This window comes from Leptosomus discolor, chromosome 4 (genome assembly GCF_034619465.1).
Source record: "Leptosomus discolor isolate bLepDis1 chromosome 4, bLepDis1.hap2, whole genome shotgun sequence".
Taxonomy (NCBI): Eukaryota; Metazoa; Chordata; class Aves; order Leptosomiformes; family Leptosomidae; genus Leptosomus; species Leptosomus discolor.
In genome coordinates this window covers 31,233,840-31,258,394 of record NC_141394.1, presented here as the reverse complement: position 1 = coordinate 31,258,394, position 24,555 = coordinate 31,233,840, and the positions used below count along the sequence as shown (strand labels likewise).

General features: G+C 38.4%; 1 protein-coding gene across 2 annotated transcripts in view; it reads left to right on the top strand.

Moving 5' to 3' along the window:
* The window catches only part of GRID2 (glutamate ionotropic receptor delta type subunit 2), a 730,540-nt gene that overhangs the window by 410,155 nt on the left and 295,830 nt on the right, over positions 1-24,555 (top strand). The window contains exon 3 of one of the 2 annotated variants that reach the window (XM_086464049.1): positions 18,891-19,175. The exons of the other annotated variant lie outside the window; for it this stretch is intronic. Coding sequence (XP_086320175.1) covers positions 18,891-19,175 — 285 coding nt within the window. The remainder of the gene's footprint in view (positions 1-18,890; positions 19,176-24,555) is intronic. 2 annotated transcript variants of the gene reach the window in all.

Below are 24,555 nucleotides of genomic sequence, written 5' to 3'. Positions count from 1 at the left end.
TTCTTATTCCTGTTTCTCTCAATCTCCTGCAGTTGTTTAGATGCGTGGGTCTCTAACAATGTTCTCTTTACAAGTCCTTGAGAGAGATGGTATGAAGTGGTGAGTGTGGCAGGACCTTGCAATTGTTTAAGGAATCATTAAGAAAAAAAAATCAAGATTAATTTGCTGCTTCTTTTTGTAAGCCTGTTTTATAAGTACATTCAGGCTAGGGGCGTGCCAGAGCCACTTAGAAACATAAATATTCCTCGTGCCAGGGTTGATTTTGGCATCAGCAAAGAAAGATGCCATTCTGACATTCCATGTCCAGGGTTGCTTTTGATGAAAGAGGGATGACAAAAAAGTAAGGGGACAAGACAGTTTTAATTAAATGTGATGTTTTAAGGATGATCTGATGCCTTAGATCCTATCCAATGACTCAGCAGCCTGAAATGGTCTGTGAGTACTAAGTATGGAGGAAAGCATCCTTGATGATGTAATCCCCCGCTTCCCGAGGGATAACCAGGAGTGATGAAGCCTCTGTTAGGATTAGAAACTGTGTTACCTCCAGCAATACAACATGATTCCCCTGATGTTACACAGTGCTTTTCTTAACCTCAGTACTGAACAGTAGTATATCCCAATTGATACAGAGCAGTACTATCAGGTAGGTTTGGCAGTTCTCTTATCTTTCTAGTAAGTGTTACAGGATAAGGCAGCTTTCCTCTAGGAAAAACGGTACCAAAGAAAAAGAAGGCAAATGAAAGCATGGTGTATTTTTTTTACCAATTCCACAATAACATGGAGTTCCATTTGCGTATATTAGCTTTGAATTTGACCCAGTTTTTCCACTCAGAACAAATTAATTATTGCTAATGGGAATTACACTGACACTTTTTTCCGTTATATGTAAAACTTGAGCTATTGTGCATGCTCCAGCAGAACTTATTTGGAAATATTTATGCAGCTCCACAATGGATTTTTTTTTTTCCTCAAAGTAACCAGATAAGTTAATGTGGTAACAGGATGTAGCATATTTGCCTTCCTGTTTCTGTTTTCAGTGATCTGTGGACCAGCATTTTGAACTTTTGGTTTCCCCTTATCCCAGAGGAGTGCCATGAACATTATTTCCAGCTTGTTGTGGGACAACCCTGGTTCAGTCTTTCCTGTTGCACCATTTTCAGTCTATAAAAACAAATACTTACCGATCCTTTTAACATTTCTTTTTTTCACCTGCACTCATTCACTAACTGTAGAGAAGGTTTGAAGGTTGGTCATTGTAATTTTTGTGTTTTTAATGTTTTTGACAGCAAAGCTTTTAGATGTATTGATTTTGTTCAGATGCAAAACAATGTAAACAATTTCTGTAATCTTAAAATATGTGTGTGAGATAACTTGTCTCCCATCTAACTCTAAGTTCAATATCTGTTATCACTATCTCATGAAGAAAGCTGTGTGTGCTCATTTGTAATCCCTCCTTAAAAGCATCTCTGCCTTGTAAACTACTACAGCCAAGAAATTTCAGTTTGGCAGAGTAAAATTAAAGAACAGTTAGAGGAAGTACAGGGTGGATTCCTGTAAAAGCCTAAAATGAGGGGGGTTCTATTTATGGTTTTGGTTTTATTATGGTGAGAAGTGTCTCTGGTTTCTGTAAGAGAATGTTTGGAATGGCAGAAAAAGGTTTGAAGGGTTTGATTTTAAGATATAAACCCTGAGGCATTATATGTGTTTAGTTTCTATGTTCAGACATTTTACTATCCTATTTGCATTTCCTGTTTGCCTGGCAGGTTTTTAGTTGGGTTGGGGTTTTTTGAGTGTTTTGGTTTTGGATTGGTTTGGTTTTTTTGTTTGAATAACACAAAGAAGTGAGCCCTTTTAGACAATTCCTCGTAAGTATTACTCTCTCTGACAATGTAAAAAATGGCAAAATATTGGTTAAATATCAAATCCTGTTGTGTACTTATTTTGATTGTATAATGTCATCTACAAAATACACTTTTGTCTTTCAAAATCTATGTGAAGTATCACTACAGGATTCTTTATACTGATGGATTTGGAGATTTTTGTGCATGGATTTCAGAGGGACATCTCATTTACCTTTAAGAAGAAGATTACAAGACTGTGGCATACAGAGTGTGTTATTCGGTGCCAGGATAGAGTGTAAATTTTTGATTTGTCGCAAGCTTTGTGACTATCTGCAGTAAAGTGGATGAGTTACCTTAATGTTCTCATGGGTTATAACAGGGTAAGATTAAATACATGAATTACAATAGTAGTAATGTGCATTTACCTTATCTCACCTGAGTGACATATCATTTGTCTTCAAGAGGAGCGAGGCAATTGTAATTCCTTTCCTTTAAGATCATTGCTGGATGTGTGTTCTGTATACTTTCTCAGCTGTCTACTAAAGACAGCTTGGATGATGTGGGATTTCGTGCCTGTGTGCAATTAGACTTCTTGGTTTGGCTGCTGAAAAGAAGAGATTAAAAGAATAAAATAAGAAAAAAAAAAAAAACCCACAACTTTATTCCAGTAGACAAGAAGTTTCTGCTCTACCTGAAGCAAAATGTTTCTTCTGAAGTTTTTGTAAGAAGCAGCAAGGGAGGTGAGAGTCTAGATTCATAGAATTCCTAAGGGAGGAGATTTTCTTCTTTTACAGGATAGCTGAGTGATTTGTGCATGCAGTCAGGATACAGGAGGCACAAATTCTTTTCTGCCACAAAAGATTTCAATTTATACCTCTCATAATCACCATACTGAAAGGACAAAGTGTCTGATGGGAGAATAGGAGGCTGCTGGACCCCTGGGTTACAGTCCTTGTTCCACTACGTATTTGGCAGCCTGTGCAAAGTGAAATGGTCAGAGAGGCAGTCTGGGGCTTCACCACCCAGTATATTCCTGTACAAGTAGCAGCAGGCTCCCTTGGACTGGGGCACAAGAGGTGGTGGTAAGAAGAAAACTATGTCTTAATCCTCCACATCCTGAATGATTGCTTTAATCACTTACGTGTTGATTACGTGTGTAGGCATTACTCACAAGTGATAAGTCTCTCCAGGTAAGCAGGGCAATAAAAATTGTGTTTTCCAGCAAGCTTCTAATTAATCATAGTTTTTTTCCCAGTATTGCAGGCCCTCAGTGAGTATCTGCATTTGGATTGCAAGGTCTGTATCACATAAAGGAAAAGTAATTTAGCACCATGGCAGAGCAAGTGGGTAAAGAGAAGGGTTTATGTGGCCAGATTCAGGTGAAACAATTTAATTCTGGAATTTGAAGGCATTGGCAGCCTTCTGGATGAAAAACTGGTGACCTTTGGTTACAGAGACAACTGCTGTAAGAGATATGCAGAGGTCATGTCTTAAGTCTTCTAAAACACTGTGTCTGTAACATGATAGTTAAAATCCTGCAGCAGCCTGTCTGTGCTGGTGGATTTACCCATCCTACCTCAACAACTCTGGTGGTAGTGACAGATTTCCTGAAAAGATGAAGTCAAGGCTTTACTTTCAATTCCACTTTCTGTCATGTAGCCCTGAATCCATCTGTACTGATTGACCTGAATTGGTAACAGTCATAATGCAATTGTTATGAACTGTAGTAGTCCTTCTTTTAATATTACATTACAGAGCAAATGCATGGCATACAAAGTAAACATGATACTACAGTGTGCCTGCATTGAATTGGTTGTAATTTTTTTCCCGTCATTTAGATTGCTTAGGGTATGTGATAGCTTAGTTCAATTTGTAAGACCTGCTCTTTAGCTTATTTAAATTGCCATAATTTATATTATATCTGGCGGTGACCCCTTCCTGTTCATACCAACTTGGAATGGTATTGTAGATGGAAGTTTTGGGGTGAAAACAATAAAATCTAGAAAGGTGGAGTTCCCCTTGGCTGATGTTTTAAATGAATGTGGAAAGAAGCACGACCATCTGTAACTAATGGCAAAGTGAGACAAAAAGCCATCTTTGCCAGCCAGCAGTTCCTCCTTCTCTCTCACAGATGTCTGCCTCCCCAGTGCCAGGCTGTCTGTCTTTATGTAAAGGTTTCTCTGGTCTAGTTTGTCCAGGCTTACTTAACATCATAAGGACATGCTATTTAAAAATCCCCTCACTTGAAGTGGTCAGGTTTCTGATTCGTAAAATTGCTAATCCTCTTTATATCATCTGCAGGAAAGTGGTCACAGCCTGTATTTTAAAACAGTTGCCCTACTTATTTTATCATTTTTCACGTGAGCAGCGTTCACAAGAAAGTGTATTGTTTTGTCTAATCTATTTTTCATAACGACAGTACTGTTAACAATTCCCTTTGCAGTTGTATCTATTAAAAATGAAACAACGGTATCAGTCTGCTGAAACAGTGTTGTGTCCTATAGTCTTCCACCATGAAAGGAGAAAACACTTTACAAATAACAGTAGTCCCTAGCTCGGCAGCAGGATGTGCCAGTGTGAATCCCTGAGCCTGTGCCAGCTCCTATTAACAGCAAAAAGACAATAACCGAAGGCAGTGGGCAGCGTACATACTCTGCAGCCGGAGGAGTTTCTATTTCTGTTATACTCCCAGGTATAAAAAGTTTGTATGTGAAGAAAGCTGTCCTTTAACTGATAGAAACGTGCGATACAGTGACATCTCAGTATATGTCTGATTACAAGGAGGTAGGATATGGTTGATTGGGGATTGTATCCTGGAACTAACCATGGCCTAAACAGCACATTTGGTGTTTTTGAGAAACAGCTCAAAGGTGACATACGAGGATGGCTTGAGGTCTGTAACCCTCTGAAACTTCCTCCCACCTCTATAAGAGCTTTTATGGTACATTTCGTTGTTGTTGTTCTCCAGTGAAATCTGCAAATCTGGCTTTTGGTGGTAGACTTGGAGACCTTCCCAGGAATCTGTACATGAAAATAAAAGGGAACTGATCTCCCAGGCTCCTCTGTGGAAGTTCATGTAGAGGACTTTACTGCAAATGACAGTCTAGATAGAGGAATATCTACATAGCTAATTGTCTTTATGGCAAACATCAAAAATGAGGTTAACACACAAGTTCTGTGGTGAAACTGTGGCTGCAGTTTGTTCCACTGGGGAGGGTAATACTCATTTTATCAAAAATGAGTGCTAGGCTGAAACATTTCATAGAGGTCTCTTCAAGGCTTTATACCTGCATCTCCTTTGAAAAGCAAGGAAGTCTTGGGGAAACAAGGCCTCTCAAGATGGAGCTCGGATAAGGCATGTTGGTGATGCCAGACCTGGGAGGCATTCAAAGGCATTTAATGGAGTTGTAATCTCAATTTTAAAGTGCCACCAAAACCTCAGAATCTTGGGATGCTTTAAGTGCCGATTGGCACTGAGCAGTCAAAAACATATTAGGTGACAGGAAAAAAAGTGTTTCTTGCTGGAAGAAACTGTTGAGGGTGTTAAAACAGTGTGGGAAATTGCTTTAAGCAGGGCTTTTTACTGCATTTCCGGGACCGTATCCTCATTTTTCAAATAGATAAAGACTGAGAACAGGGCTGGGTGGATTTTTTGTTTGGGTTTGTGGTTGGGTTTTTTTCCTGTTTTAAATACTCTACCATGTTTGGTTGTTTGCAAACCTTAGAGATGCATGAAGATATTAGGCTTACTTTTTGCTGTTCTTTATTTAATATCGCTATATTATAACACTGTTTGGTTTTGTCTGTAGAAATGGCAGTGATATTGAGAATAAGAGGGATTCTTTTTTTTTCCCCTCCTTGCTCTGTTTCTCTTTTTATTTCTTAGTTTGGGAAATGTGGTAATTTGACAGTCCTTATATGTGTTTCAAACTTCTGTGCAAATCATCTTATTTCATGGTATTTGACATTGCTCATCTGTCTTCATACAAAATAACAGAATGAATGCTGCATTAACTCAGATGTCAATTTCAGGCTAGAAAAGGCTTTCATTTTCTATTGTGGGGACAAAATCACTAAATTGCTGGATTTTGGGTCATCTCTTGCACTATTACTAAATATACACCTGTGTTAATTGAAGCTTTACAAAGGACCGACCTTAGATTTTTTCTGTGGTTGGATGACTTAAAGGCTTAGCAGTGCAGGCAGCTTCCACAAACAACAGAGACTATGTTCTTAAAGTTGAAGCCTGACTTTCTCTTGGTTTTGGATTTCATCCGTGCAGCTTGTCCCACAATATTTCTGTGCCCAAGGAGAAGTTAGAGACAGTCATGTGGTATTTTCTGCATACATATTTGTCTGTATGGGTGCTGCAGACATACCAAATAAAAAAATGTTTGCAACTAATTCCTAAAAAAAAATTTCTGACATATCGACTACATTCTTATTAAAAATAAGCTGGTATCAAAAGCATCAAGGGGAAGAAAATGAGAGAAAAATACAGGCTAACAGTGCCTTAGTATATAGTAATCTGAAATTCCCCTGTTAACAAAGGAAAATAATTGATTGCATGGAACTTGAGAAATGTGTACTTGGTTCCCTCCTTACTAATTCGTAGGCAAAGATCAGGCATAACTGTTGGAAAAGTCAGAGAACTTCACACCTTTCAAAACTGGTGAAATGAGATCAGGGCTATTTGCTAAGCTTAAGCCTACTGTTTTATACGAGTTCTGCAGAAATGGGCTAATAGACAATGGAATAATGTACTGGAATTATGCAAACTCATGCATTACAGTGTATTTTGAAATTATTTACTCTTGGCAGCTAGTCAGCTGTAATTAAATTTCTGAAAACTGACCTTCTTCCTTTTTTCCGTGGAAGTCCTCTTGCAGCACACTAATGAGATGCAGGAGGGTCTGTTCTTTGATCAGACCAGCCCAATGGCAGAAAGACCATGTAGGCATTACTACAATGCCCTTGGCAGTGCTCACATTACTAAGTAAGTTGTGCTTTACTCAGTCCTAAAGAAACCGTTTTGAAACATAAACATTTTATCTATTGTGCACACAGGATTCAAACAGCAGACTTGGGCATTTAGAATGCTGCATACATATATATGGACCAGCCTTCTACTGCTTACCTGCCAGTACTGGGCAGAAAAACAGCTTAGTGTTTTGTAAATCCAGCTTTGCAGGTGTGCTGCTTAACCTGTTATATACTTCAGATATTGTGGTGAAATGGGAATTATTGTACTTCCTTGCTTTTGTAAAGTATTGGACATGCCTGAATGAAAAGAATACAGTTTATGTCAGTTCTTTTTTGCCTCTCTGCTCTACTACGGCATGATATCAGTGTACTACAGATCAGATGGTGGTGTGTGGTGCTCTGGCTTAGTGCCAGTTTCAGGGCACCCCTGCAAGGTACATGATGGTGGGCCATCCTTCCACCAGGGCGCAGAACTCTGTACTGGAGCTAAACACACAGGTGCGATACCCCAGAGGCATTTAACATCTGAAGCCAACATCCCTGAGCTGTGTACCTCCGCTGTGATGTTGTACAGAAAAAGCAAGCTGAAGGGAGTGAGGCTATTTGCAATCCACAACCATGTTATACACAATAAGCCTATTTCCCCTCTCATTCACAGCTGATAGTGACAGACCAACTCACTTGAAACTCAAGAGGTGATACCAATGCAAAATGAGTAAATGTCTCAAGAATGCAGAGTACAGTACTGGAGTCACTACTCTTGTATGGAGTTACTGTGGCAGTGCATTTCATGAAAGAGCTGGAGAAAGGGGACAAAATCACATCAGTCACTACATGAAATGCTACACCCACAGGATTGAAGACTGCAATGAAGGAATAAAGTTTCTGGTATCTGAAGTAATACAATGAGCACTGGTGCTTAGATCTAATAGCAGTTAAAAGTTTTTGAGAGCTAGGAAGAAAATGGTAACTTCCATGTAAGGGAAAAGTGAGCAAGTAGACTCGATAGTTCAACTGCTTCACTCCACGTGGTGTTCCTGCATGTGGCACTGTTGCCTCGTGCTGTACGGGCTGTGGAAAACTGCCTCTGCTCCAGTTTTGGAAACTGAGAACGCTTGTTCTTTGCTCCCCACATGGTTTTGTGTTTGTCAGGGAAAGCTAGAGCTCTAAAATGCTGTTTACGGGCAAAGCAAAGCTTTGCCTCTGATTCCAGATTAATTTCTGATAGTTGGTTGGGTATATCTTTTGTTGGACACATGTCTTCAGTGTCAGAGATAGGTTTTAAATTTCCTGGCAATCCTGTTTTACCGTAGTACCCATGGTTAAAACCATTGCTGCTTCAAATTAAGGTCAAGTGTTTAGTGTTACCCAAATGCTCCTTACTGAAAATGCTTATTTTCCATTTTGCAGTTACGCAAATATCTTTTTCTGTGACACTGGAAAAAGTCAAAGCAAAAGAAAAGCTGCATTACCTTCTTTTCCTGGCACTTCTTGCAACCATTAAAGTCAAAGCAATCTCAGTAAAAGGTTGCAACTGGCACCAAAGGTACACTGCACTGTTATTATTCCTGGAGTAAGAGAGCAAAAATAGACTGTCAGACTTAGGCACATTTTGTCTTCTCTCTTCTTCTCTTCGCCCGCTGAGGCTGCTGCCAAGCCCTGCTGCTGCTTTGTCTATAACGTGCACCAAGCTGACTTTTCCTCAATGTGCTTTTAAGTGACATATTTGTCAGTGCATTGGCTATCTACCACTTCAGCTGGTATAGTATCACTGCCACTGCCCTCCTCGCTGTACCTTCTGCTCTCTTCCATTACTCCCACATTGCAGCAACCCGCATGCTTCTCCTTGATGTCTACATGGGTTTATTACTTCCCAACTGCAAATCTCACTGCCTCACCACTTACCAGCTGACGTTTAACATCCTTCTGTATGACCTCAAAGCTGTGATTACATCAGTTTACATACTCCTTTATTGTGGTTCCTTGTGAAGACCTATGGGTTTTCTTTTTTGCTATCCCCACACCTTCAACTAGTGTTTTAACATTTTTGAATTCATTCATATTCACTATATAAGCATGGCACCCTCAACCCTTTTAAAATGTGGCATGATACATATCTGGGTTTCATCATCTTATGTCATTGTTAGTGAATATGCAGCTTATCAGAGGTGGTTAAGACCAATCGCGCTGCATGTCAGATACGAAATAGTGTTAAGGATATTTGTAAGTAATACAAGCTGAGATGCTGCTGGATTCCTCTGACACTGGTACCAGATACACGGTCTGATACAAGTATATGCCTTTCTCCAAAATGCCTGATCATGAGTGTTTATTTCCCAGGAGCTGAATTTTCCATGGATATCCCCTCCTCGCCCTTACCTCAATAGCTTACAATTTTCCTTCAGTATCTGTTATTTTCCTTGTGAAATGGTTACTGCTTTATTGAATACTTATAATACATTCCTCATGTCTGCTGGCATTTTGTGTTATCTGCCAAGACTTTGTCTCCCACCTAGAGCTCTGCTTTTATTTACCTCATTCACTCCTCATTGCGTACGTGCCTGTGTCTCAGTATTGTGACACATGCCCTCGATCCCTCATAATCAACAGTGCTCTTGTTCTGGGGTCACTATGCATCTGGAACTCTTTGCCACTTAATCCCATTGTAGGCCACATCACCTTGCCTTTCAAATCTTTCCTTTTCCTAAAGCTTAGTTATATCTGGCTCAGAGCATAAAATGCTTTCAATGGCACACTAATGTGCAAAACAAACAATGAAAAACTGTAACAAAAGACGTTGTTTTCAGTCTTTGTGCATGTTTTACCTTGGCATGGAAAACCATTTCCTTGCTTTGCTTCCTGACCTTGGGCAAGTAATTCCTCTTGGCACATCTGTTTGGTTTTTTTCTTCTGTGAAATAGAGATGAAGATGCTGACCTTCTTTGCAAAGCTTTTTCAGAGCTACAAATAAAAGAGCATTCTATAAAAGGTAGTTGGTATTTTTATTCTTATCATGATTGTTATTCTGTGTGTCAGTCAGTGAAATAAGCACAATGTCTATTCTTAGCAAACAATAATGGTGATAGTTGTTTTGACTCGTCTAAGGTTTTCTTGAGTGGCTAAGTTGTTAATGGAACTGATGTTCTGAACTCCTACAGTCTTGTCAGTTTTTCCACACCCATGTATTTTTTGCAACTGATGTACTGTCTTCCTTGCTTTCTTTTTATTCTCATACAAAGCTCTTTTATCTTGATATAGGGTCTGTTTCTCTCTTTCATGGCAAATGCAAGGTCTGGTCTTAGTATTGTTTGCTCTTCAAATTGCACTGTTTGATTCACTTGTCTAGTAGAATTGCCTTTTTTTTTAAAAAAAAAAAAAAGTGTGTCTCTTTTTTGGCTTATGAAAATACTTTTCTCTCTCTACCATGCCACATAAAAAAAAAAAAAATAAATAGTTGCTCTACTGTCCCCTTAGAAGAACATTCCCTGAATGTTTGCTGTTTGCACTGTAGGAAAGAAAGCTCTCCCAGATTGCTGTTCACAGGTTTCTTGTCCTTTGGGGGATGGTCTTATTTTGAGCAGTATTGTTTAGTAATATCTACGCTTGGGAGAATGCCGAGCTCATCCGGGGCAGCACAGGCAGCTCTTTCCATTGTAGGGCTTCCAATTAAACTAATGCTACCAGCTGTGTGTTCTTTTGTCTGCCCTGGACTAGGTTGTGGTATTGTGCTTCACACTGCATCTCTTCAGCAGAGCCTGTTGTCTCCATACTAATAGTTTGGACAAGAAAGAGGAGGTATTAAACATGAGCATTCAGAAAAGAGAGGGGATGTAAAGGAACTTCTGGCGATGTGAGTTATGCTAAGAAACACGCCTTCTAAACCTTGGAAAAAATGGTTGCAGGGAGGAACACAAATGTAATCCTTCGTATTTAGATCATGAAAAAGTGTTTTACAAATGTGTCAAAGTATCATAATTACCAAAGCATAAAGGAAATTGGATTACTCATCCAAAATTAGTCATGCAACGAATCAATCGCAGAGGTGGGACCCGGATATGAACCTTCAGATTCTCAGTCCGGTACCAAGTCTTCTAGATCTTGCTGTTTCTTTACATTGGAGGAGATGGTGTGATATAGATGGGGGGAAAAAATGTAAAAAAGAAGAGATGGAGGAGGAAACATGAAGAGGGAGAGCAAGTTGCTTTGCCTGGCTGGCACAGATCCTAAAGAGAGAGGGAGAACAGGCAATGGGAGGATGAAAGCCAACGTTCTGTAGTGCTCAGGGAAAGAATAAGCAGATAGGAATGTAAAGTTAGATCTGAGATATAAAGGCTGGAAGGGAAAATTGCCTGACAATCTGACTGATAGGTAGCAAGGAAAGTGTAATTTTTGTCAAATGGCATCAAGTTCAATGTTTTATTCTCTTAACAAGAATGTTGCCCTAGCTTGTTTTGAGCAAGTCCATAAAACGAGTATTGTTGATGCTTGAGGTTTAAACAGGTTTTGCTGTTGATGTTTTTTCCCCAACACTTCTACACAGACTTTCAGAGAACACAGAACTAGAGTAAATCCCCATGATTTTATCGGGATGTTATCTTATCATAAAATTGTCTTTAATTTTATATTAAGCTGCTTTAAGACTTAGCCTTTTTGTTTCTGTATAATTGCTCTTATGCAGCAATTGTCTGCTCTGCAGCAGGCAAGCCAGCTATTAAAAAGGGTATCAGACACTATGTGCTGCTTAATAACTTCTCAAACAGTGCTGGTTAGGGAAATGAAAAGATTCAGCAACAGTGCAAGGGCGAAGATGAACAAAGTAAGAGATGGAGGAAGTCGCACAGATGACTAATATATCATTAAATAGGTAATGAAGTGTAATCTACCAATGGTTACGCATGAAATGAGAAGTTTTCATTTTGCTGAATGGATGAATGGAAATTGCTCATGCAACACTTTGAGCAAGGATATTGGCAGCAGGTGAGACTTGGCTCGTGTCGGTGGGGGATCAGCACAAAAAAAGGGAGGATTTTTGAACTCATTCTTGGAATCCAGGCCTGGATTTCCTTGCATTGATTATTTTCTAATGGGCTACATCAATTTTGCGGGTAGGCATCTCTGTTGAGATGCCAGGATCCTAGATGTCAAGTTCACGATGTGTCTCTAGCCGTTTCTCCAATGCACGTCACTGCCTGGCTTTAACTGATTTAACCTCCTCCTTTTCCTGCCCCTCTTTACCCATCAGCACTCATATAGAACCTTTCTACAACAGCGCTGGCTGGCACAGGTCCCCTCTTTCCAGGTCTGTCAGCACTACAGCCTCTTTTTACCTCCCAACCATAGGCACCCTGAAAAGCTGTGGCACTCTTTTGGGAGTATATTCATGTTCAGGTGCTAGAGGAGATGGCAGCTAAAGCCGTTCTACAGCTGAAGATTTGCAGCTGTGTAACTTCTTTAAAATGTTGGGGGTTTTTTAAATGTTTTTCAAAGCAGTTCAGACTTCTTGAAGGGCTAGGAGCCATCGCTCCTCTGAGACAAATCCTGGGTGCAATTGTTGAATACCAAGTAAAATCAGATTTGAAAAATATAAGAAGTTGTACTGCTGTTTCTCTGCCTGGTGTCGTAATCTGGCAAGACACGTTTACGATAGGTAAATCTGGACTTTTGTCCAAAAAAAGAACTTGCAGGGCCTTCCATTTGGTAGCCTTTGCAAGCTGTGCTTCTTTCAAGCTCTCCCATTGCATCCTGCAAGAGATGGTGTCAAAATACTGTTTGTGCATAGATCTTGCCTCCCTCCGAACTTGTGAGACTAATCGTATATTTTTTTAAGGCTCAGATGGATTATTAAATTTTAACATGGTGGATTTAATGTTACCATAATTGGAAAGCCTGTATACAGGAAGAAATGTGACCCACAAAAGACTCTTGTAAAATGCTTTTCAGTAAAACTGTCCAAAAGTGGTTGTGGTGTTTTGTGCAACGAAGATGCAAATGTGCTGCTGGTTATATTATTTATTTCTTTTTATTCTAAAATATCAGAAGTTTGGATTATTTTTCCCAAACAAAGAAAGCCCAAGGCTTAGGAAGCACAGCTGTTAAGACTCAAACACAAGTTTGTTTTACAGTCAGGACAAACTAAAATCCTTTAAAGGTTAATTAGAAGTTAATTTAAAATATTGTTAGAAGTCTGAGTTGTGTATAATCTAGTGGAAGGGGAGATTGGCTAATGTTTACAGAGAAGATACAAATGAAGTGGCTTCCTATAACCTCGTCAAGAAAAGGAACAGGGTAGACTCTGTTATCTGCACTGCAGAGGAGAATATTCTTTAAAATCTATTCAACAATATTCCTGCCCTCCCTCCCTGTCCCCCCGTCCCCCCCCCATCTTACCCTTATTTCCTTTCTGAACAGTTTTCAGGTTATATTAAAAATGTACTGTCACTCATCTCGAAATAATTCAGTTCTAAGTCTGGAATGAACCATTGTGTTATGAAGGAAAAATAATTTGCAAGAGCAGAATTGCTATCCAAAAGTGACTAAAAGGATTTATTGAAAATTTGAGGCCAAGCTCACTTGATCATGGGTCTCACAGTCACATCCTTACTTCTGAGATTATGAGCACCAAACAAAAAGACCTGTAGTTTATCTGTTTAAACTTCTTGTACGTTTTCAAGGCTTTTTTTCATGTGAAGGCGTTATCTTCTGCAATGAATTCACAAATGTTTTGGGACTGTTGTTTAGAGGTGACAAAGACCAAAAAAAATTGCTTTGTGGTTAGCATGGCCATTTGATGAAAAGGGAACAGAATATCTCAGTGAACGATCCAGACTTTAACCTTATTTCTCACCCTTTGCAACAGGGAATTTGCATGCTACGGTCCCTCAATCTTCATCAGTATCCTGAAACTAAGAAAGGATTTGAGGAGCAGCCAGCAGCATGTTATTCTCAAAGTAAACAAGAAATAAATAGCTTGTATTTTCAAAGCTACGTAGAAGTTCTGGTTGCCTAATATCCATTTATAGGTGCCTAATGTTGTATTTTGCCATTTGAATCAGCTGTTTATCCTGATTTTGATGTGGATTAGTACAAATAGGGTGATGGAAGGGATGATGAATTTCCAGACTGCAACAATAAATCTGTAAATACTCTCTTTACAGCTGATGTATGGGGAAAACCTGAGGTTCTTACGGACTAGATTTTTCTCTTTCCAGGGAAACCGTGATCCATCTGGTGGTGAATCGTACAAGCCCCAAAAGAAAGTAAGAAGATAAAAATGCTTCTGTGGAAAGGCTGTATTCACCTTCTACAGAAATTAAGGGAAAGCTAATTTGGCCCAATTGTATGGAGCCCTCCTGGTTTCAGAGTCCTTGGAGCACTTCCAAAACACAGAGTAGATACGCAGGGAAAAAAACCTGTTTATAGCCCTCCCCAAAACAGAGAATCTATCAGTGAACAGAGGGGTTTTTTTCCCCCGGTTTCACGTTCAGCTAAATATCTTTGAGGCACTACTCTGTGTGGGTAATATGTGGAAAATATCCAGGAGCAGTAAGATTGAAATGATGTCAGCTTTGGAAAGGATGTCCAGGGGAATGACATTGGGGTGTCCCAAGTCAGGCCAATGGGACCAGGACTCTGGGAACAGGGTTTGTATCTAATTTCTGTTCACTCAACATATACTCAGTGAAACAACAGTACAGTTCTGGAAGGTGCCTGGTAGTTTGTAAATTATAGAGGGTGGAAAGGACCCAAGAATACATCTCTGATTATTTAAAGGGATACTACCCACTCCTTATTTAGCATTTTCGAAAAAATAATGTTAAGAGTTGGTCTGACTTTGTTTAACCAGCAGTTTAAATATGAGCAAAATTCAGCTGTTACTGAGTCTCCAGAGACCTTATACTAACTTTTTTCAGTTTGGCTTGTCAGTTTGTGGTGTATGAGGGTGATTTGTTATGATTTATTATCAGGAAGAAAAAGAGAGAACTAAGAAAATACTCACATTCGTAGCAATAGTTAAATCTCAGTAGTCCTTTTTTTGGGCTGCTTCTTATTTATTCCTGCATCTGTTTTTAAACTTACTCTTATTTAAAAATTATCTTTTTTTTTTTTTTTTTTTTTTTTTTTTTCCTAAATTACAGCAAGTAGTGGTTATTTAAGGACCTACCATTCGTTCCATTTTACAGAGAGCACATTTTAAGGACACGTTTGTAACCATAGCCATTTAAATTCTGCTTTGCTGGAAGTGCTTGTACAACCTGATAGCCTAGATGTAAATTATTTATTTAAAATTGCATTGGCTATGCTCTTTATCTTAAAAAATAGCATACTGAACACAAAATTAGTTGTTTTAAATTTTCTTTAGATGCTGTGCCAAACTGACTTAGAAGAGATTTTACTCTAAAAGATCACTTTTTTGTTACTGGTGGTCAGCCCACCAGTGTTGGAAATTCAGTAACTTTACATTTTGAGAATGACAAGATAAGCCAAAGAGTTAACTGAAATGCTGGGTGCGTGCCTGTGTGTGCTATGCATGCTATGTATTACTACAATGGGGAAACATTTTAAATTATCTTATTTTATAGACATTCTTGATAGTCTCTCTAAGCAATGTGTAAAATTCTGTGATAAGTTTTATTCCTTTAGCTGGTAAAGATTCTGTTTTTAATAGCATGTGCTATCTGGTGGTTATGAGGGCAAATTAATGTTTGGACATTTGATGTTTAAACATAACTTACAGCATGGAAGAGTAGTGTTTTATAAACACTATTAGTAATTTTCTGTTCCTCCTTTGTTAAACTGTCAATGGAGCGGTGTATTTGGATTTGACATTTCTACTGTCCTGACGGAGGACTTGAGACACAGCAATATTTTTTCTTTCTCTAGTTGGTGGCAAACCAATATTCCTTGATCACATTGGCAGTAGACTAAATACCAGCTTAGAAATACAATCTCTAAGGAGGTCATAGTAAATTAAATTGCAATGGAGTTTTGAATGGCAAGATAGCATTTGAGTCCTTTTATATATGTGTGTGTGTGTGAGGGACAAAAAATAGCTTGGATATTTCAGACTCAAGAAGCAAATGCAACCAGGATCTTGAATATGTTTGAACTAGAGCTTTTAGTCAATTGATAAGACACAACTGAAAGATTTGGATCACTAGGCAAAGGATTTAATAGAGCTTTATTTTGTGAGGGGAAAAACAGGTTAAGAAAACGTGTAGACCTCAGTCATGCTTTTTATCAACCAGCTTTTCCACTGGAGCCAACAGAAGTTCTGTGTGGCTAAGGAATATGTAGATATCATACATTATAGTTTGACATATCGTATAGGCTTTACTTGTATGTGTATATATTGTAGAAATTATATTTCTGTTCGGAGAATAATCCTGTAAGACTGACTCAGACACAAACTCTGCATCTCATGCACTCATTTTCTAGAAAAGTCTGCCTCTGAGAAAACAGCCCTTTCTCCAGCAGCTAACTCTCCGTGTATTAAATAATCTCCAAGTGTACAGGAATAAGGTCTATTTGTGAGCATAATTAAGTGCATATTGCCCCTGTCCAGCACACACGATTCTCATAAGCGTATCATGAAAGGAAGAGCCACATAGGCAACTTCAGTCCTGAGGCTATTGTAACAAATGTGGAAGATGTTAATCCTTTATTCAGTTTGTTTGCTGATATTGGCATTCAACCCTGTGGAGCTAAATGTTCTGTGCTGCTTTCTTCTCCTTCATGTTTCAATAACAATTTTCACAAAAAGCGAGTTTCTCACTTCATAGCGTTACAGGGAGTGTACTGGTTATTCTCAGTCTGAAAGTGTGCCTGGAAATTTAGACATTTTCAAGCAATTTTTGTGATGCTGTTTGAATCTGCTATATTTTTAAAAGTCATGTGTGAGAGGGTCATGCTACGTAGTTTATTTGAACAGGTGGCATCAGGGACATGTTGACTTAAATTTTCTTTGAATTAAAAGCAGGCTTTTGCAAAATCTAACATCAATTTTTTTTTTTTTTTGGCTATCTAGCTATAAGGATATCTGTTGACATATAGATAGCTACAGGTATTTGTTGATGACAGATCAGTGTATGGCTAAAAATAGTCTGTTTCTAAAGCAGTAGCATTCTCACTGGGATATTCAACCTAGAAATTGCAGTACTTGGTGCAGGAGAACCATATCAAGAAAGAGATTGAGCATCTCCCTAAAAAGATACCTTGACAAGTGTTTTATCTTTACTGAAAGTGGTGATGAAGAATCTACAAGCAGTATGACAAATAGCTAGTAATATTGTTTTGAAATGTTCTGAGTATTAGAAACTTGTGATAACTTATTGATAATTTTTTTTGTTCATTTACCAATGATATTTGATACTTTTCTGTAAAAGGATACTTGTGGTTATTGAAAATGTATTGCCTTTAACCTGAAGCCCAGAAGCTGGCCCAAAAACTGAGCAATATTCAGAGCATATACAGAGGGAACACTTTCTCCTAAGCCAAAACATTTTGAAACCTTTCTGTGGGAGCCCTCACTCTCCCATATTTATCTGCATGAAGGAATTCGGAAGTGATGCCATTGGATAGGGCCTCAGCAGCATCAGTATGTCCTGGGAATCCACTGTGGCATGTTCCAAATCTCTGTATCTTAACGAGAATAATGCACTAGCTTTATGAGAAGATGGTTCTCTGCATTCAGGACCTCTGGTGCTGTCCTTTGGCTGCAAAGTCAATCTCCACATGCGCCTGAATGTGGAACTCCATTCCTCACACCGTAAATATTCCCATTGAGGTCAATAAGTGTTTGTGAAGTAAAATGTTACTCACTGTGAGTAAGAGCTCATGAGACAACAGGTCTGGTGCTAAAATATGTATGTTTTTATGTTTTTAGGGGAATATATTCATACATGTGGGTTTCTTCGTTTTGCCTGCACCTGTTGTGTGTGCAGAATATTCCTGCAAAATAAGTAATTGCACAGTTTATTGTTAGATATTCATATGTAAATACATACTGCCCTTTACCATCCCATTACCTAATGTACATGTGAAAATGCAGGTTAACTGCATGAGTAGCGTTGCCCTTGGCAAATTGAGTATTTGAAAATTTAGCCTTAGGTGTGCTCTGGAGAGTTATGCTACAAGCCCATGTTGTTTCTTCACTCAAGCTCTCAAGTCTGTTAGAAACCCAATATAAACACTTGACTCTGCTTTATTTCGCAGGGTAATCCTTCAAAGTTACAGACCTAATAATTATTAATTCTTTTGATATTTATTGATTGCATTAACATTGATCATGATAAACACCTTTTGTATTAATGTGGATGTCTGGTATTGTACTTCAGACTGTCTGCTCTAACTCAGCTCTCATTAACAAGACTGTTACTTATAAGGTGTTGTTTTTTGCATAAAAACCTCCTTGCCTTTCTAATGGAAGTGAAGAGAGTAAATGTATATAAACTGTTCACTGAATTTTGAAAACATTTTGCTATTTATAAGACTAGCTTGTTTTTGTTTTGTTTTATTTAAAAAGGAAAAGAGTAAGTTACATAAGATTACTGCATGTATCTCTCAAAACTCAAAAGAAACTCAATTTTTGCTTGGAGAAGTTAATGTACATATTCATAGTTGTCTTCAAAAGTTGACAGTAAGCCTCAGCTGTTATTTCTTCAAGTTTTCTCTGTATAATGCAAAGATCCTATTCGTGGAGCTGTTGTGCTAGACTTTGAAGAGCGCTTATCTCCTTGGGTGGTCATGTTAATTCTGTAGCTGGAATCAGTTCTTAATGTTCCTCAGAAGGCCCAGGGGCAGCTCTCCTTTGCAAGGGATAATTAATTTCTGGGCAAGGTGGACAGGGCAGTCTTCCAGTCTTTCACCACAAGACAGCTCAAAGTGAATAGAGGAGCCTTGTGATTTTAATGGATTTTAGGTCTGAATTGCTTAATGTGCAAAGTTTTATCCATGTTTCAATTCACTGAACCTGTTGTGTTTGGATTCCCAGTGTCTGCGTTTCAACAGCAAAATAGGCCCTGTGCACTGAACTGTGCTCACCTCGAATATCCCTGTGTTTTCTTACAGCCTGTGACCTGATGAACCAAGGCATCCTGGCCCTTGTCAGCTCCATTGGCTGCACGTCAGCAGGATCCCTGCAGTCTCTGGCAGATGCCATGCACATCCCTCACCTCTTCATCCAGCGCTCAATGGGGGGAACGCCAAGGAGCGGCTGCGGGCTCACCAGGAGCAACCGCAACGATGACTACACGCTCTCCGTCCGCCCCCCTGTCTACTTAAATGATGTCATCTTGAGGGTGGTCACAGAATATGCCTGGCAGAAATTCATTATTTTTTACGATAATGACTATGGTAAGTATTTGTTTAGCAGGGATGTTCGTCAAATCCATAATTCTGTTGAAAGCAGTCACATTACAACTTTATAGTCTTTCAATAGATTATGTTTTGCTTGTGAACATTTATGATTCTGTCAGCATTTCATAGCACCTCAGAGAAACCTATTTTTAAAATCCATCAATGTTTACAGGTTTATTTGATAATGTCTTTGTTAGAGTTAGCTGATAAATGGTGAACTTATCTGGCTTTCTATTCTGCCAGTGTTTATGAAGCATAAAAGTTTTTAGCAAGCTCTCTTGTATTTTGGACTGTAGAAATGTAAGATGGCAATTTAAAGGCAACATTACATTCTGTAGAATTGTTTATTGCATGGTGAATCTCTCCTGTTTATTGGCATATATTTGGTGGCCAGAAGCTAAAGCAGTGATGAATGGAGTTCAGAGGCCTTGGTGAGAATGAGCTGCTATTCATAAATGTAAAACTTGTAGAGAGAACTTCTGTAAAGCAAAGAACTTGAGAAGGAGGGCCTGGAGGAGACAATGTCCCTTCTTTTTTTAGTTCATTCCGTGTTCCTGAAAGGTGCTGAATTGATGGTTGCTGTTTGATAGAGTAAGTGCAACACAAGACCGCCCCGTTCAGCTCGGTGACTTAGCCAAGTTCAGTACACGTATTTTCCATGGCTGAGAGGAGAGCTGGACAGATTTCTCTAGTATAGGTGCATTATCTAACTAATATTATCATATTTTTTCTATAGAAAATTGCTTTGAAACCAGAGCTGTTTTCTTCAGATGCATCCATTATTCATAAGTAATCATGACCGGTTTGGGTGGACATTTTAAAACTTATTTTCAAAGTTAGATCTTTAAGTTATGGAAAAATGCTCTCTTCAGCGATTTGCGGTGCATAATATCTGGTTCATTCAGGTCAGGTGTTATTGATTTTTGTTCCCTGGCTACATAATAAATTCTTGAATTAGAAGGATAGAAAATGATGAATAGGAGAATTCCTATTTACAGCAAACCAGCACCCAAATGCACCAGCCATAGGGTAAGGAACACATACACACAAAACCTCCAAAAAGCTTATAACTAAGAGTATTTTGTTCATATTTTGAGTTTGTGCATTTAAGTACTAGTGCACCTATGAAAATGACTATAATCTTGCCAGCTAAAAGATAGTTTTCTGCATGTATTTTTGAGTTTTAAAACGTCAAACTAATTTTATAATTAATATTTTTGAAAAAATATATTAATTTTAAATTATTCAAATTTCACTAATTATTTGAGAATGCAGTTCAGCCACCATGTCATTTTGTCCTTGATTTCTGGGTAAGAATCTCATTATGGTGTGACTTACGTAACACAGACACCTACCTGCAAGGAATAAGTTTCAGATCTGTAGCTCATTCAGTGACACATCATCTCCAGATGTGACATGTGGCAGATTTTAAGTCTTTCTACCAGCCTCTGTGGCGTTTTGACTTCAGTGGTCTCCAAGTAATGCCATATGGGCCAAGACAAATTGGTAATCTGACTCTGGTCAGTGATCACTATCATGTACATCAGGAAAAGGTGCAAAACAAAATATTCTGCATTTAGAATATACTGAGCAGACAGTCCCCTTTCTAACCATTTGTGTGGTTTGAGTATTTTGGGTGGTTTGTTGGGTTTTGTGTGTGCACATGGTTTGGGACAATACCATGAATAGAAAGATTTTTAATGCAACCTGAGTTTTAAGTTAATCTGCAACTCTGAGTAGGGCTACAGAGCTGTAACGTTTCTTTAAATTGTCCGAAGTCCTTGATTTCAACAGCCGTGCTAGGGCAGCAAGCAGTTTCTATGTTCTGGTTTTGCTTCCTACAGTTTCTTTATAGAATGTTACGTTGCTGATTTCATTGACTATCTCCTCCTCCGCTTTTAGCAAGGAACAAGAGAGCAGAAGTTTCAGATCTCTAACCCGAGGCTTCTTGTTATTTCCATTACCATAAGCATTGTTCTCTGTCTCTCCGATCCCTCTTCTTGCTTGTACTGGAATGCCTCTCTAATTCCTCACTATCCTGTTTGAGGTGAAATCATTAGGCTTGACGTACAGTATTTTGTCTGTTCTTAATTCTCTTAGCCAGTTTTTGATCTATGGCAGTAGTTTTCCTCATACCCATGATGACATTATTTTCTTAGCAGTCCCTAGAAAGCAATCTTGCCAGGAGCTTATTATAAATCTTAACAAATTATGTCACTTTCTCCCTTTTTCCTGCTATTTTATTGATATACTCAAACCATTTGCAGTATGTCAGCAGTGCACATTTTTTCTTCCCAGGTTCTGTATTGACCAAAGAGGGCTTGCAAAGAGGGGAGGGGCTGAGAAATTCAGGGCATGAAAAGAGGAGTTGTTATTGCATTGTAGAGTGCAGAAGTCTGAATTCAGTATTCACCCTGCCTTGAGCAGGAGGTTAGACTGTGTGATCTAGTGAAGTTGCATCCAACTTTACAATTCTGTGATGTTTGAGAAAGCCATTCATTTAGATGGATCTATAGATGTGAAATATTTAAAAAAAAAAAAAAAGTCCCAGCGTCAGTTTGTGTTTTATAAAAGAGAGTTGGCCTGAGCCCCCAGAAGAGCTCGAGAAGGGGAACGTTACTGTTAGCTTCTGTGTCTGTTCTAGAAAAAAATTAAGACTGGGTGTGCAGACATGAGGTGGAAGTCCAGGGGCAAGCCATCCCATTGGTCCGTGTCAGTGCAGCTAAAGGTGGTTACAATTGACTCTGGAAGATCCCATTCCCATTCCTCAGCTTGCCAGAGAGGATCTGCCACAGTACAAGATTTATTTCTTTTCTCAGCTCATACAGACCTAAAATCAAATTCTGGTTGGAAACTTTGCTCAGTTTAACTGCTTGCAACACTTAATGTTAGGCGTTTTAATCTAACATTTAGGATTAAAAATTAAAAGTAGGTGGGAGATCAACACTTGCATTAGAATTAAATTCATATTTGGAAGAGATTATCGATATGTTCTGCACAAGCCTCTGTGCAGCAGAGCAATTTATCACCACCAGGGCAAGCTTTCCTTTTCAAGGTGTTTATTGTAAGGTTAAGTGATGTGTCCATAGCAGTAAATGGCACTTGAGAATTAACGGGAGTGTAATTCTTGTATGTGTTAATCCTTTATTATTTCCTGTTGTTGCCATCTTTTTGTAAGTTAAAAAACATGAAAATGCTATTAGACTGACTGATTCCAACAACCAGCAGAATTCCATGCTTTGCTTTCTGAGAAATTATTTGGTATAGTGGTTTAGTTTAATGATTTATAACAAAATACTTTAGTTGTATTATTTCCAGTAATAATTTCGCTCTGTGAAAGAAAATGTGCCTTTTATATCTAAAATAAATTTTCCTGCAGTAAAATTTGGCTTGGATCCAAAGTAAATAACTGTGCTAAACCAGATCCTTTGGACCTTTAAAAGAGGCTGCAACCATTTATGTGTCAATTTATCAATATTGTAGGTTTTTTAATCCTATGAGTTGAATTGCTTTTGATTTTTCTCTTCCAGTCTATCATAGATTCCTTTTCATTATCAGAGAGTTAGAGATTTGTTTATAATTGGAAATGTGGCTTTCTGCAGGGCCAACAGTTTTTTCCTCAATGGTATCCTTTTCTTAAAACTCCCAGATTAATTTTGAAAGTAAGATAGATGAGTATATTTAGTTTCAACATTTTAACACTTCTATCTAAATGCTGGAAGTTTCAAGTCTGCTTAAAGGTTCTTTACTGACAAAGAAAGTTAAAGTCTTTGAAGGAAGCAATTCTTTCATTAAGTCATAACCAGCTGAGGGTTGAAGAAGCGATGTAGAAATGCATTTCTGAAATAATTGACATCAAAGTTTTTACCTGAGAGATTTTTTTCTAAGTAAATTGTAGGTAAGCTGGCTATTCTACACAAAACAAAACAAAAGATGTCTTGATAATAATCAAAAAAGTATACTGCTGCTGTTGACTTAGTTAAGCTGAGTAACTACTGAAAGAATTTAGTAAAGCCACAGACTTTTGTCAGTGGTAGAGCCTTGCCAGTAACAAGTGTGAGGCTAACAGTAACAGTCAATGAGTGAGGAGGCAAGAAAAGAGAACATTTTAACTTGAGCAGACTTAGGTGATGTTTGTTTGCATTTCATTTACTACAATTGTATCTTTACCCTTAGTGTATAAACTCAGATGAACTTGTGAAAATTGGAATGAGTTGAGTCTTCTTTTTCCCCATTGTTGCTCTCTGCTGAGACGATCTGTATCAAACACCCAGTGAAAACAGAGCAGTCAGTCCCCTTGCATTCAGTGGGTTTTGTTCCTTAAGGTAAAGCAAGACAAAGGCCTGCCCAGGACATGAAATCTGATTTTCTTTAAGAAAATTTCCTGTGAGAGCATTAAGTGTTCAAGGACAATTCTGCGCTTCTTCAAATGTCATTAAGGACAGTCTTCTTGCAGAGTTAAAGAGTAGACGGCATGAAATGCAGCAAAATTATGCAGTAGATTGATGCCTTTCTCAACCTGCTATTAAAATTGCTATCCGCACAGTATGTACAAGCCAAATTTACTTCATTTAAGCAGCCAAATTGTCTCCTCCTCATTTCATTCTTGACTGCTCAGCTCAAACTGTATGATCGCTGTGCCGCAGAGGGTAACTTGTGCATCTCCTTCTTACAAGCGAGTGTAGAGACTGGGCAGTTCCTCCACTAAGTCTCTGAACTCTTCCTTAGGACCATCAGCACCCTTTTCAGAGTGGACACTATAAATATGCAACTTAGACCTTTGGAAACTGCAAAGTTTAGGTTTGTAAAAAGAGCAACTGGCATCTGTAAACATTTTGAGCATGCTTTGCCAAGTTATTACAACTTTACTTTATAGTTTCAACTTCAAAGCAAACAAAATGCAGTTTGAAGTAGCAAATCCTGCCTCACCTGCAGACTGGCATCTGACAGTGGCCAGTCCCCAAACACTAACATAAAAAAAGACACATTCAATTTCAGAGGAAAACAAATGAAATAGTCATCTGAATGTGTGAGCCCAGGCTATATAAGCAGAGTAATTGACCTAGAATCTCGAGATGTCATTGGGTTTTATCTCTGTGGTGTATCAACATGAGCAAGCTTTTGTAATTTGTGTCTTACTCTTCAGGAAGTTTACAGTTCACTGTATTTTCCAGGAATACATAGATACTTTTCTGTAGTAGTAAATTCTTTATGAAGAAACCAGTCAATCATTGCAAGAACTTAATTGTGAATTTTGTGCAATTTACAATGTAGGTATCTCTGCATTTCTAAGATGAAAGGAAGAAAGTCTAGCTGTTTGAAAACATTTATTTTAATGGTTTTATTGGTGCCAAAACAGGTAGAAAGTTTTTTCACT